Below are 15124 nucleotides of genomic sequence, written 5' to 3'. Positions count from 1 at the left end.
CAAGCCCTTTAAGGAGGAGGTGCATGATATTGACTGTGAAGATTAGGTGTGTCTAAGACTGGGCTTCACAGCACATTTGTCTGGAGTCGGAGAGGTTCAGGTACCCAGGCATGTTTTACAGGCAGATTGCAGTTCTATAGGTGTAAACCCCTGAGCTGGGCATTGTAGTGCCCCATTTTGATGAGAGAAGAGAGATTGACAGAAACATGGGTACCACAGAGAGAGAAAGTGCAGAAACACTGGAAAACGGACTCCGTCTTATAGGTCTCGTAGTATTCATGATTGCAGCATTTCCTGGTGGAGGCGAAACGTTTATCCCATAACTGGCAGAGCTCATGGAGGAGTTATTGCAGTCTCACAATGGAGACACATTCCCTTATTAATGATGAAACTTATCAGATACAACAAAGTTTTTTTTTCCTTCAGTCTATAAAATTTATTTTTAGACTAGTTTCATTTTAGGGAGTTCCTATATATGGCCCATGGGTCCGCAAAAGATGCGGATAGCGCTCTGTGTGCTGTCCGCATCCGTTGCTCCGTTCCGTGGCCCAGCAAAAATTATGAGTCCTGTCCTATTCTTGTCCGTTTTGCAGACAAGAATAGGCATTTCTATTCTGTTCTGTTCTGTTCCGCAAAAAACGGCACGGTCGTGTGCATGAGCCCTTAGAGTGAAGACATTTTGTTGCCTATGGCCCTGAAAAAAATACTAACAGTGGCCCCCGTTTAGTAGTTGGGTCCAAATTGATGGAAGGCAGGACCAGCAATACCATATAATGGCACGTTATATCACCCCAACAAAGCCAAATACCATAGCCCGTCACAAAATACCGCCAGCAGAACAATATACATCCCCAAAAACTTCCACTGGACGGCCGTGAGGAGGGCTCAGGTGACCCCCTGGGAATTGGGCCACCAGAAAATTTCCCTGTAAGGTCTATCGCCAATCCGCCCCTGCTCCCCAACAGCGGGGGATTAATGGGGTTGTCCAATAGTACAAATACCCCTCACAATGCCAGGCCCCTCCTATAGGCGATACTTACCCAGTCCCCGATCTAAACCCCTGAGCTGGGCATTGTAGTGCCCCATTTTAATAAGAGAAGAGAGATTGAACAGAGAGAGAAAGTGCAGAAATATTGGAAAACGGACTCAGAGAGAGAACACTTAGGCCTGTTTATCATGTTTGAAAGCCTCAAGATCTGTAAACCCTGTAAGACATTTAGGATCTGCCAGTCCGTGTATAATCTAAATGGTGACTACTGCTGTGAGCATATGTATGTCCCCCTTTGCCATAGTTGCCAACTGTCCCCAATTTGGCGGGACTGTTCCCGATTTTCAGAGACAGTCACGGCAAAGTTGTGCTGTCCTGATATGAAAATGGTCCAATGAATGATGATGGAGGCAGCATGTCCGGTACAAAAATCCCTTTATTGGGAACCGCTCAGGTGAACAAAACCGTGTTACAGGGTTGTTACGTTTCGGCTAACACATAGCCTTTATCAAACACCAGGTGTGCTCTAAAAGATCCAGTTTAAAAACCATCAGCCACACCACACTCACTGCTGTGGCCAATTACCTATTCAGTTAATAGCTCACTATGTCTCAGGTGTGTGTATACGTGCGCATTTACAATGTCATAATATCCGCCCATACAGGGCATAAGATCCAGCCACCCACATACCTTCATGATGCACGTTTCCAGCGCGTCCTCCGGCAGTTAGTGCGCATGTCTGGGGAGGCGGGGCCATGTAGTCAAATGGTCGCAGGCAAGCACGCCCAAGCGATCATAGTGACGTCGGAACTCCTCCCAATCCTCACCCAGTCAGCGCATCGCTGCTAGGGACGCGCAGAGAGCCGACCGCCCGCGTCTCTGCCGCCTGTGCATGAATCCCATACACTTGCGTCAGGGATCCTAACGGAGGGGGACCAGTACTTCAATCAGGTGCGTCATGAAGCAGTATTAACCTCATGACGGACATTTCCAGCGCGTCCTCCGGCAGTCAGAGCGCATGTCTGGGGAGGCGGGGCCATGTAGTCACATGTCCGTCGTTAGACACATGGTCGCAGGAAAGCCACCCGCCCACTTCTCTGTCGCCTATGCATGAATCCCATACAAATGCGCCAGGGATCCTAACGGAGGGGGACCCGTACTTCAATCAGGTGCATCATGAAGCCGTGTTGACTAGAATAAAAAAGTGAACACTAGTGCATGTAAAACAAGTGAAAAAACAGTTATCAATTAAAAACACTATACAGATAACAGATTCCTATAAAAGTCACTGGGGTCACCTACAAGTTCCCCACATAGAAATTCAGATTCATCCCAAAGGGCTGAAGTGCTCTCAATTCAAAGATCCACTTCAGTTTTCTTTTACGTAGGATCCGATCCTTATCACCCCCACGTCTCATTTTACCAACTCTGTGTCTATGTTTTGGAACCGAAGCTGATTGACCGAGTGTCCAAGAAGTGTTTTGCCACAGGCTTGTCTACTTGGGCCCTTCTGATATTACTTTTGTGGGAATTGATCCGTTCCCGAGCTTCCATGGTGGTCTCACCTATGTAGATGAGACCACATGGGCACGTGATCATATATACTACATCACGTGCTCTGCATGTAAAAAAATCTTTGATCCTGCAAGTTTTGCCACTGTAGGGATGGGCAAAGGTGTCTCCCTTCACCATGTTGCCGCAGTTGCAACAACCAAGGCAAGGATAACATCCTAACTTCCTTGGTGCCAGATACCCTTGCCCATCCCCCCGGGCGTCACCAACCTTTGTCTTAACCAGCTTGTCACGTAGGTTGGCGCCTCTCTTGTACGCCATCATGGGGAGACTCTCAAATTCAATGATCGCGGGTAACCCTGTCTGCAGAATGTGCCACTCATTTCGTATGATGCGTGCTATATCCCCACTCTGGGCTCCATATGTGGAGACAAAAGGGATCCGTTTCTGGTCCCTGCCTCTCTTCTTCCCCTGGAACGTGGACTCGCGGTCAACAGCTCCCACCCTTTGTGTTATCCTCTCCACTAGTTTATGCAGATAACCCCTGTCCAAGAATTTCTTTCCCATCTCATCCACTCTTGTCTTAAACAGCTCCCCTCCAGACACCACCCGTCTCACCCTCAACAGTTGGCTCCAGGGCAATGATTCCACCATCCGTCGTGGATGGTTACTGTCAAACTTAAGTAAAGTAGGTTTATGAAAAATGTCTGTCTCAATTGCCCCATCCTTAAGATGTACCATAACATCCAGGAATTGCAATTCAGCTGGAGAGACAGTCATGGTGAATTCTAGATCTGGTACCATACTGTTGAGGTGCTGAAAGAATAGTTGCAATTCATCGCGGGATCCACCCCAAATCACAAAGATGTCATCGATGTAGCGCCACCAACACCGGGCCCCCCCAAAAAAGGTTGACCTATAGATGAGTCTGTCCTCCACCTCCGCCATGAACATGTGGAGTGCCACGTTAGAGCCCATGGCCACACCACGTAATTGTTGGTAAAAGGTGTCCCCAAAGCGGAAATAATTTAGTCTCAGGACCACCTCTAGAAGCTGGAGGACAAACCCACGGCCACAAGGGGATAGCCCAGTGCCAGCCAGGGCCACATCGACGACATCTAGTCCGAATGCATGCTCAATAGAGGTATACAGTGAGACCACGTCGAAACTGACGAAAAGAGGATGGGAGAATAAGCTCAACCCCCTTAACTTCAATAAGAAGTGGCTGGTATCCCTAATGTAGGAAGGGGCTATCAAGAAATATAGCTATGTTGCTAAAGATCGATCCCCTGCCCGACACAATCGGACGGCCAGGTGGATCGACCAGGCTGTTATGAATTTTAGGGAGAGCATAGAACAGAGGAGTGACCGGGTGCTTGATCAAGAGAAATTCACTCACATCCTTATAAATGATTAATTGATAACAGTTTTTTCACTTGTTTTACATGCAGTAGTGTTCACTTTTTTATTCTAGTCAACACGGCTTCATGATGCACCTGATTGAAGTACGGGTCCCCCTCCGTTAGGATCCCTGGTGCATTTGTATGGGATTCATGCATAGGCGACAGAGACGTGGGCGGGTGGCTTTCTGCGCGTCCCTAGCAACGGTGCGCTGACTGGGTAAGGATTGGGAGGAGTTCCGACGTCACTATGATCGCTTGGGCGTGTTTGCCTGCGACCATGTGACTGGCGACGGACATGTGACTACATGGCCCCGCCTCCCCAGACATGCGCTCTGACTGCCGGAGGACGCGCTGGAAACGTCCGTCATGAGGTTAATACTGCTTCATGACGCACCTGATTGAAGTACTGGTCCCCCTCCGTTAGGATCCCTGACGCATGTGTATGGGATTCATGCACAGGCGGCAGAGACGCGGGCGGTCGGCTCTCTGCGCGTCCCTAGCAGCGATGCACTGACTGGGTGAGGATTGGGAGGAGTTCCGACGTCACTATGATCGCTTGGGCGTGCTTGCCTGCGACCATTTGACTACATGGCCCCGCCTCCCCAGACATGCGCACTAACTGCCGGAGGACGCGCTGGAAACGTGCATCATGAAGGTATGTGGGTGGCTGGATCTTATGCCCTGTATGGGCGGATATTATGACATTGTAAATGCGCATGTATACACACACCTGAGACATAGTGAGCTACTAACTGAATGGGTAATTGGCCACAGCAGTGAGTGTGGTGTGGCTTACGGTTTTTAAACTGGATCTTTTAGAGCACACCTGGTGTTTGATAAAGGCTATGTGTTAGCCGAAACGTAACACGTTCTTGTTCACCTGAGCGGTTCCCAATAAAGGGATTTTTGTACCGGACATGCTGCCTCCATCATCATTCATTGGACTGTATACACAGGAGTCCCTATGGATCTAGGACTCCAGGCAGGCTGTTGCATTCCGGATGACTGCAAGATCTGGTGAGTGCGACTCCACATTATTATCTTTACTGATCTGAAAATGGACAGGCTATCACAAACCCAGTCCGTCAGTGGGTTTTCTCGGACGGGTTTAGGGTGTTCCCAGGGGTGGGGACTACATGTCCCAATTTTACAAACTGAAACGTCGCTAAGTATGCCTTTCCACCATGACCTATAGCAAAGAAGTGATTATTGTTACACAAAAACTGTCCTCCTCATTGTGGACTGTGGTGTGCTCCTCTCTTCACTGTGCTCCATCCCCAGGGGGCGCTGGGGAGAACCGTAGTCACGTGAGGACTAGGACCATCATGGAGCCTCTGCTACCACTCCCGTCCTCTCCTCGGCTGGGCTCGCTGCATGTACAGTACCTGAGGGGAATGAGACCATGAGGCCTGCTGATGACGTGAAGAGAGCAGAATCTGGAGCAATGCAAACAATGGAAAAACAAAACATCAAATAGAAGTTTCTTTATTGCATAAGCATAGGCGTCCATGATACAAATATAAATGGCTGATATATGTGCCCTCGGTAAGCGAGAGGCCGTGCATAGTATAAGCTGCTCAAGCCATGTCGTTGGTCTCAGCAGAGCGTCAAGGACCCGATCAAAACCTGGAGACACACAGAGACATCAGGACCAAGAAGCCGGCAAGGAGCAGGGACATCTTAGTGGTAATGGCGGAGTTGCAGAGATCTTTCTCACAGCAGTTTATGACAGCATCCTGGGGTACATTAGGAGGTTTCACGTTACACACGTCCCGTGAAGAACAACCTTTAAGTACACGATTACCATAATCTGAAACAGAGAAACACATTGCTGTATGAGGAACTAGTTCATGGCATTTATACAACATATTCCATCTATTCCAGAACCAGAATGCCACTTAGGAATTTAGTTTTTCTGACACAAAGCTCCAAATCCCCTGCATGGATAAGTGCCATCTAGTGGCGGTAATAGATAACCAGTATGTTAATTTTTAACTCAGGGGTGAGGAATTTATGATCTACACTATTTTGCGCTGGAGTGAGAGGCGCCTACTTGAGGTGCAAGTTCCTTAATAAATTACTGAAAACCGTAATTACTGTAAGAAATGGAGCAAACCGTAATTACTGTAAGAAAAATATTCCACGTTATACAAATCAGCATCTGAATTCTTTTCTAATTGCACATAATCAAAAAATGTACTACAATCACCGAGTTATTTAAAAAAAAAAATTTCTTTATAGAGCCACCTGCTATTTGTTATTTTCCTTATTTCTCTGTCCACCTTTGTAACATTGGCGAGGTGGTCGCACATGCTCAGTTCCATCCTGCAACTGACACCAGCCGTAGCTAATGTTAGAAGCTGAGACGGTTATAGGGAGGGAGATGCAGCAGAAAAGACTTGTCTCCTGAGAAAGGACAAGCCCCGAGCGGTGACAGGGAGAAAACTGCAGTATAATTTAGGCCCCCCCTGGAAAAGCACATGCCCCCAACTGCCATGTTAAAATAAATCTAACAGAGCAATTGGAGAAATAAATGGGGAGATCTCTGGATCCATGTGAGGTCCAGGGCTGGTTCTGGCTTTGTTAGGGCTCATGCACACGACAGTATTTTGCGTTCAGTATACTGGACGTTTTTTGAGTTCAGTATGCGGTACATATACTGAACCATTCATTTCAATGGTTCAGCAAAAAATACTGAAGTGTCTCCGTGTGCATTCCGTTTCAGTATTTCCGTTTATCCGTACCGTGAAAAGATAGAACATGTCCTATTCTTGTCCGCAAATCACGGTGCTTGGCTCCATTCAAGTCAATGGGTCCGCAAAAAAAACGGAACACATACGGAAATGCATCCGTATGTCTTCCGTATCCGTTCCATTTTTGCTGAACCATCTATTGAAAATGTTATGCCCAGCTCAATTTTTTCTATGTAATTACGGTATACTGTATATGGCATAGGGAAAAACGGATAGGAAAAACGGATAGGAAACGGAAACACAACGGAAACAAAAAACGGAACAACGGATCCGTAAAAAACGGACCGCAAAACACTGAAAAAGCCATACGGTCGTGTGCATGAGCCCTTACAAAGAGATTTTCATGCACTATATGATACGGAGCTTTCTAGTAAATCCTTGTTAATAACACTGATAGCCTGCAGTGTAATTGCGCTTACCAGAACTAGTTGTGCTACCTTAGGCAAAACTCTGAGAAGTGCATACAGTCAAATGGAATGAACTTTACTCCCAACCAAACGGCATATCCATACTGGAAACCAATATAGATGAGTAAAATATAAAAAATAAAAAATGGTCTTCTGGGTCGCAGGACACTAAAATTGTAATTTATTGCACATAAATGATAAAAAACAATTAAAATAATAAAAACAAACAAGCAGAGGGCGACGCTTTCTAGAGGCGGACTGCCTCCTTCATCAGGCCAACAAATAGTGACATCATTGCCAATTTATAAGTGAAAACTAAGTGCAAAGTACGAACCATGAAGCATAATAAAAGAAAAATAAATGTAAAAAAAATATATAAAGATACTAATATAAGGCTAGATTCGTGAGATCCGGCAGGCTGATTACTCGAAGCTACATGAATGCCATCCGCCCTCATTAACTCCGGTCACAACCCAGCAATTATGCAAAGTGCTGGTCGAACAAATACCGCTGCTTTTAATTGTTTTTAATCATTTATGTGCAATAAATTGCGGGTTTTCAGTGTCCAGCGCCTGTGCTATAGGATGTCTGACTTTCATTTTCTGCATAAATCACCCTTTGAAGCACACCTCTAGCTTTCCATGTAAATTTGCTGGGCCACAGAGACCACAACCAACCCCCCCCCCCCCCCCCGACATGTGGCATGGTCACTTTTTGTAAAAGCAGCAAGCACAACGTAAAAATGCAACACGTATCTTGTATGACATGAGACTTGTCTCTTGGGTAATATCTACTTACCCATCTTGAAAGAAATAGATTGGCATACAGCTCCAGAGGTTTCAGGGCAATTTACTGGCTTAGACATCTCACATTTGGCGTCGTTGCAGGTATAACATTGCAGGCAATTTACTGCAAAGACAGAACACCCCGCGTTATACCACAGTCCTATAAAATGTACACCAGCAAGCCAGCTGAGCCTCTTCCATCTGTTACTGGAAGGACCCATGGTTATATCACAGTATAACATACAGAAGAGACCACATCTGACATTATAACCTTATTATGTGCCATGTGGAATCGGGACAGGTAGGGATTGGCTCTGTGTTATCTAAGTGGCCAACATGCTAAAGCACCGGAGTGATGCCTAACCCTATATACTGACAGTAAATCACATACAGAAACTCTCAGTGCAGTGGTTGAGCTTGGGGTGGTCCCAACACTTATATGGTGTTACCACGTGTTGCTGCTTTCTGGAAGGGATGGTAAGGCGTGGTGCACCCTAATGGGTTATAAGTCCAGAGAGTCAGGGTCTGCAGTAAACCAGGGTCCTTCTTTACTGGAGGAGCTCAAGTGCAAAACAATACAGGTACAACACTGAGCTGGTTTCTCCAGTCTCCTTCAGGGCAGATGGATACAGTGGATGGGGCAGTGGATGCCCTGGCCAAAGGCTGGATGCCCAGTGTCTGTGGCTTAGTCGTGTGGCTGACTCCCTGGTCATAGGTCTAAAAAAACAGGATCCTTAGCAGAGTATCCCCTTCCTCTGGTCACTCATGCAATCTGACATAGTTTCTTCTACTGAAGACAACTAGGGACTCGGACTGTGCTCCTTTAATACAGTTTCTAACTGACCTAGAACTTACTAGTAGAATGGGTGGAGTGGAAAATCCTAAACATAAACAATGTTTCATTTTAGTCTGCCATAGGCTTATATAGAGTTTCAATGCAAGTCTATGGGAATGACTAAACAGTGTTTCCAGAAATAAAAAGGTCTTCAGACATAAACAACAGAGCTAAACAGGCAAAGCATTGTGTCTGGATTCCCCTACAAAACCTAGCTCTGCAAATTATCTTATAGTAACTATGGAAAATTACTAGCATATCACTGCAGAATGTCCCAAAATCTCCCAGCATTAGTTGTCTATGCAATAACCTTTTCCAAAGTGCAGTGCAAATACAGTGCAATAACAGTGCAAATGAACAGGATATACTACAATAAACATAAAATGCAGTTCAGCAGGTATAAATTATACACGTTAACTCTTCAAATTGCAGTAAAGTATTGAGTTGACAGCTTTTTGTTGGAATATGGGCAAATATTCACAAACATCCATAGTCCAAAATACCCTTTCTCCAGGGCACTACACCAGGACCATCAGTGTCATAATGTGAGAAGTCATATACTATATGTAATAACATAACGCAGTGCACACAGCAGTGTCATCTTCTCCTCACACTACTACACCATGACATGTATACACGGCACAGTGCACACAGCAGTGTCATCTCCTCCTCACACTACTACACCATGACATGTATACACAGCACAGTGCACACAGCAGTGTCATCTCCTCCTCACACTACTACACCATGACATGTATACACAGCACAGTGCACACAGCAGTGTCATCTCCCCCTCACACTACTACACCATGACATGTATACACAGCACAGTGCACACAGCAGTGTCATCTCCTCCTCACACTACTACACCATGACATGTATACACAGCACAGTGCACACAGCAGTGTCATCTGCTCCTCACACTACTACACCATGACATGTATACACAGCACAGTGCACACAGCAGTGTCATCTCCACCTCACACTACTACACCATGACATGTATACACGGCACAGTGCACACAGCAGTGTCATCTCCTCCTCACACTACTACACCATGACATGTATACACAGCACAGTGCACACAGCAGTGTCATCTCCTCCTCACACTACTACATCATGACATGTATACACAGCACAGTGCACACAGCAGTGTCATCTCCTCCTCACACTACTACACCATGACATGTATACACAGCACAGTGCACACAGCAGTGTCATCTCCTCCTCACACTACTACACCATGACATGTATACACAGCACATTGCACACAGCAGTGTCATCTCCTCCTCACACTACTACACCATGACATGTATACACAGCACATTGCACACAGCAGTGTCATCTCCTCCTCACACTACTACACCATGACATGTATACACAGCACAGTGCACACAGCAGTGTCATCTCCTCCTCACACTACTACACCATGACATGTATACACAGCACAGTGCACACAGCAGTGTCATCTCCTCCTCACACTACTACAACATGACATGTATACACAGCACAGTGCACACAGCAGTGTCATCTTCTCCTCACACTACTACATCATGACATGTATACACGGCACAGTGCACACAGCAGTGTCATCTCCTCCTCACACTACTACACCATGACATGTATACACAGCACAGTGCACACAGCAGTGTCATCTCCTTCTCACACTACTACATCATGACATGTATACACAGCACAGTGCACACAGCAGTGTCATCTCCTCCTCACACTACTACACCATGACATGTATACACAGCACAGTGCACACAGCGGTGTCATCTCCTCCTCACACTACTACACCATGACATGTATACACAGCACAGTGCACACAGCAGTGTCATCTCCTCCTCACACTACTACACCATGACATGTATACACAGCACAGTGCACACAGCAGTGTCATCTCCTCCTCACACTACTACACCATGACATGTATACACAGCACAGTGCACACAGCAGTGTCATCTCCTCCTCACACTACTACACCATGACATGTATACACAGCACATTGCACACAGCAGTGTCATCTCCTCCTCACACTACTACACCATGACATGTATACACAGCACAGTGCACACAGCAGTGTCATCTCCTCCTCACACTACTACACCATGACATGTATACACAGCACAGTGCACACAGCAGTGTCATCTCCTCCTCACACTACTACACCATGACATGTATACACAGCACAGTGCACACAGCAGTGTCATCTCCTCCTCACACTATTACACCATGTCACGCATACACAGCACAGTGCACACAGCAGTGTCATCCCCTCCTCACACTACTACACCATGACATGTATACACAGCACAGTGCACACAACAGTGTCATCTCCTCCTCACACTACTACAACATGACATGTATACACAGCACAGTGCACACAGCAGTGTCATCTCCTCCTCACACTACTACACCATGACATGTATACACAGCACAGTGCACACAGCAGTGTCATCTCCTCCTCACACTACTACACCATGACATGTATACACAGCACAGTGCACACAGCAGTGTCATCTCCTCCTCACACTACTACACCATGACATGTATACACAGCACAGTGCACACAGCAGTGTCATCTCCTCCTCACACTACTACACCATGACATGTATACACAGCACAGTGCACACAGCAGTGTCATCTCCTCCTCACACTACTATACCATGACATGTATACACAGCACAGTGCACACAGCAGTGTCATCTGCTCCTCACACTACTATACCATGACATGTATACACAGCACAGTGCACACAGCAGTGTCATCTCCCCCTCACACTACTACACCATGTCATGCATACACAGCACAGTGCACACAGCAGTGTCATCTCCTTCTCACACTATTACACCATGTCACGCATACATAGCACAGTGCACATAGTAGTGTCATCTCCTGTACATAATCTCGACTTACCAGTCTGAATGCTTAAAAAGACGAGAACTGAAAAAGATAAAAGTTGTGTTATTTCCATGGTGGTCTGGTGATTCTCTCAGTACTGTCTCTGCTGCCAGTAAATCTGGGTCTGTCTGTCTCCCTCTTCCTACTTTTATAGGTTTGTCCTCATTGCAGCAATTCTTGGCAGAAGCAGAGAAGGTGTGTTTTTCCCGTAATTAGCTGAGTGCATGTGTAACGCCCTAGAGCCAACGCCTTGTGTCCAGCGTATACAGGTAGGAGCACCGTGACACGTGCACAATGCCTTAAGGGACATTATAGGCTATTCTACTCCACTCTGGCATTCCTATACCTGGGTACCAACAACATTTCTTAAAAGGACTCCGCTCCATTGTTGCTTCATTGCAACTGGCGTCATAAAAAGCAAGTACTTTTTTCCTCTTAAAGGGCCCTGGGGGGAGGCGCCCACTGCATATGGGGGAGCTATAACAGCTCGAAATGATGCAGCTTATCAGATAGAAAAGTCATGTCATGCAAGTCCAGGACAAGACCTTAGGCATATAAGGACAATTTCTCCCCAACTCCCCCAGCCGCAAATCAGTTCAAAATGATGTTTCTCCTGCAACATATAATAGAACTTACCCCCAGACAAAGGTACGCTGAAATGCGCATCAGGGCGGGCGCCATCCTGGCTGCATCAGATACTATGGGTAATACATTTTGACTACAGTTGTATGCATGATGGTGACTCTTTCTGCAATATGATAAAGAATAGATGTGTCTACTTACCAGTACCTTTCCTTGATTGTAGGCTCTTGCATTCTATTCATTATTTATTATGTACCATTATTCTTTCGGGGATTAGATTTAGATTTTTGCACATGTGATTATAAATTTTGGTTCTGTATGATGCCATTGTTCCTTTAAATGAATTCATTGTACTAATCATGCTGTCCAAGGATGCCGCCCTGTTTCTGTGAACTCATCATATTTTCTAATTTTCTTGTGGTTTGTGATATCATTTAATAAAATTCATAGTTTATGATATTAAATGGCTTCGATTCTTGTAGGTGTAATATAAGAGAATTCAACCATTGTCCTAGGGGAAAGAAAGCCAAACCCAAACAAAACAGACCAAAGCTCAGAAGAAACAGAAGAACAAAGTCCAGTTCCCAAAATACTGTAAATACAGACCTCAGAATAACCCTAAAATGCTACCTACACTACACCCCCATCCCAGACCTCGAAATACCTATAGACATCAAATTAGACCGGAATAAAAATAGAGACTCCAGGACTAGTCACTTAGATAAGTACCAAGTCCTAGACCAGATTCTTATCCTACAGCTTGGGGTGAGAGCAAAGTGGGCCCTGCTGCAGCCTGCACAGAAGAAAAATGATGAAGTAGCATGAAATGCAGTGTACAAAAGTGGAGGAAAGTCAGGACCACTGACTAGGCCAGAAGAAACCCACACATGAGGCCTGTAACTAGGTCACTGGCTAGGGATAGGGTGAGTGTGGGAACTGGAGGATGGAGTCAGGGGTGGAGATAGCAGCTGGCCAGTCTCCCAATCCCCAGTGCGCTAACAGAGTAAAAATTAAAGTGTGGTATGTAGTGATACCATGAGGTACAACACCCAAATAGTGATGGACAAACATCGGCCGGGACGGTTCGTAAACGTGATCGCGCCAACGCGATCAAATGTTAGCGAGCCGCAAGTTTGTGACGGGCCCATTCACTTTAATGGCAGGCGAACATGAAAAACCTTCAGCTCATATTTGCAGCCACCAAATACTTACAAGAAGTGCACAAATACTCCCACAACATGGAAAGTTGGGGGATCAATGGCAAAAATTCCCACAAAAAATGTTTATTTTAATCAGGGGCCATTTTTATGTGTCTTAAATTTAAACTCTCAAAAATGTGCCCTGCTGGAGCCTAGAAATTTTTTTTTTTAGGCCACGGCAGTACGGGCCCCAAACATTAGGCATTTACCGGACAGAAAACATCAAGTGATTATGTGGCTAGAGGTATATTAGACTGTCATTAGATATCAATTTTACCTGAAACTGTAACAAACCCTCAACTATGGAGCTGGAGATAAGACCACTGGTTCCAAGCACTTGGTGCAGGAACCAGCGTCTTCCTGAGGCCTAGCCAGAAGAAACAATAAAAGGGAAGGAATAGAACTTAGCTTAAGACGGACGGGGAGTAGGAGATCCACCAAACACCAGCTGAGAACTCCAGAAACAAATATAAACCGCAAGGACTATAGTGAGAGGCGGGTATAAATAGCACCACAAAATAGCTAATGAGCAGAACCTGTGGGGAGGTGGGATCCTGCACAAAACCACAACAAAGAGAAACAGAACAATCTGTCAGATCTTCTCAGGCCTCTCACAGGGCAGGGCGCTACAATCAGGAGGTGGAGGTGGCAGCAGTATGAGGAGGCCACCGAGTGGCACAATCACAGAGTATGTAGTTGGCAGCAGTATGTGGAGGCCAGCGAGGGGACAGGTTACATTAGTGTGGAGATGGCAACATCAGGAGTTCAGAGTGGCAAGCTGACATAGTGTGGACATGGCAGCAGCAGCAGAATAATACAACAGAGTGGCACGGTGACATAGTGTGGACATGGCAGCACCAGGAGGCCACAGAGTGGCAAGGTGACATAGTGTGGACATGGCAGCACCAGGAGGCCACAGAGTGGCAAGGTGACATAGTGTGGACATGGCAGCATCAGTAGGCCACAGAGAGGCAAGGTGACATAGTGTGGAGGTGGGTGGCAATACTAGTACTCGCTGATGATGGTGGATGAAAGAAGGAGCACTTGGCATTAGATGTTTCGCATTAGGTGGGTAACAGCATCAGAATAGTAGCTGAGTCAGGTAGCCAAAAGAAAACGGTCTCTTTTGTCAAAATATTGGTGTGGCACCATGGATGATCTAGTCTGATGCATCAGGCATTGGTGTGTTGAATTCCTGGCTGATCCACACCTGATTCATCTCGATGCAGTGTCCCATTATGTGCTATATGTGGGCACTTTAACCCCTTAACACAAAATGCCGTGCAGAATGCATTCCGCCGTACATGCACGGCGGGCTAATCGGGCGGGCACCGGAGCGGTGCGCGCCAGATCACTGCAGGGGTCAAGCAGTCCCTGGTAGCCGGGCCCCTGCTGTATTCGCCGACATCGCTGTTTACAGTGATGCCGGTGGATTAACCCCTTCTATGCCGCGGTCCGCGCTGACCGCAACATAGAAGTGGTTTTCGGCGGGTGAGGGAGTGCATCGAGTCCCTGCGCTGCTGTGATGGGGACTCGATGTGTCAGAAGGCAGCCCGATGCCGAGCAGTGGCTGCCCAATGCCTTGCACGGCACGGGTGCCGAGGAGATACAGCCTCAGGCCCGATCTCCTAGACAACCTGTTAGTGTATGACTCAGTGTCATACACTAACAGGCAATGCATTACAATACAGATGTATTGTAATGCATTGCAGAGGGGATCAGACCCCCAAAAGTTGAAGTCCCAGAGTGGGACAGA

General features: G+C 46.4%; 1 protein-coding gene across 1 annotated transcript; it reads right to left on the bottom strand.

Annotated features, from left to right (window-relative positions):
• Window positions 1-5372: 5372 nt before the first annotated feature.
• Window positions 5373-11763, bottom strand: LOC120977726 (lymphocyte antigen 6C2-like). Its single transcript, XM_040405802.1, has 3 exons — window positions 11603-11763; window positions 7862-7972; window positions 5373-5713 (listed from the first exon to the last, which is right to left on the bottom strand). The coding sequence occupies exons 1-3, from the start codon at window positions 11658-11660 to the stop codon at window positions 5523-5525; spliced, it is 360 nt and encodes a 119-aa protein (XP_040261736.1). The 5' UTR covers window positions 11661-11763; the 3' UTR covers window positions 5373-5522.
• Between the last annotated feature and the right edge of the window lie 3361 nt (window positions 11764-15124).

Source organism: Bufo bufo, chromosome 8 (assembly GCF_905171765.1).
Source record: "Bufo bufo chromosome 8, aBufBuf1.1, whole genome shotgun sequence".
Taxonomy (NCBI): Eukaryota; Metazoa; Chordata; class Amphibia; order Anura; family Bufonidae; genus Bufo; species Bufo bufo.
The sequence above is the reverse complement of the archived record's forward strand: the minus strand, read 5'-3'. Positions and strand labels throughout refer to the sequence as shown.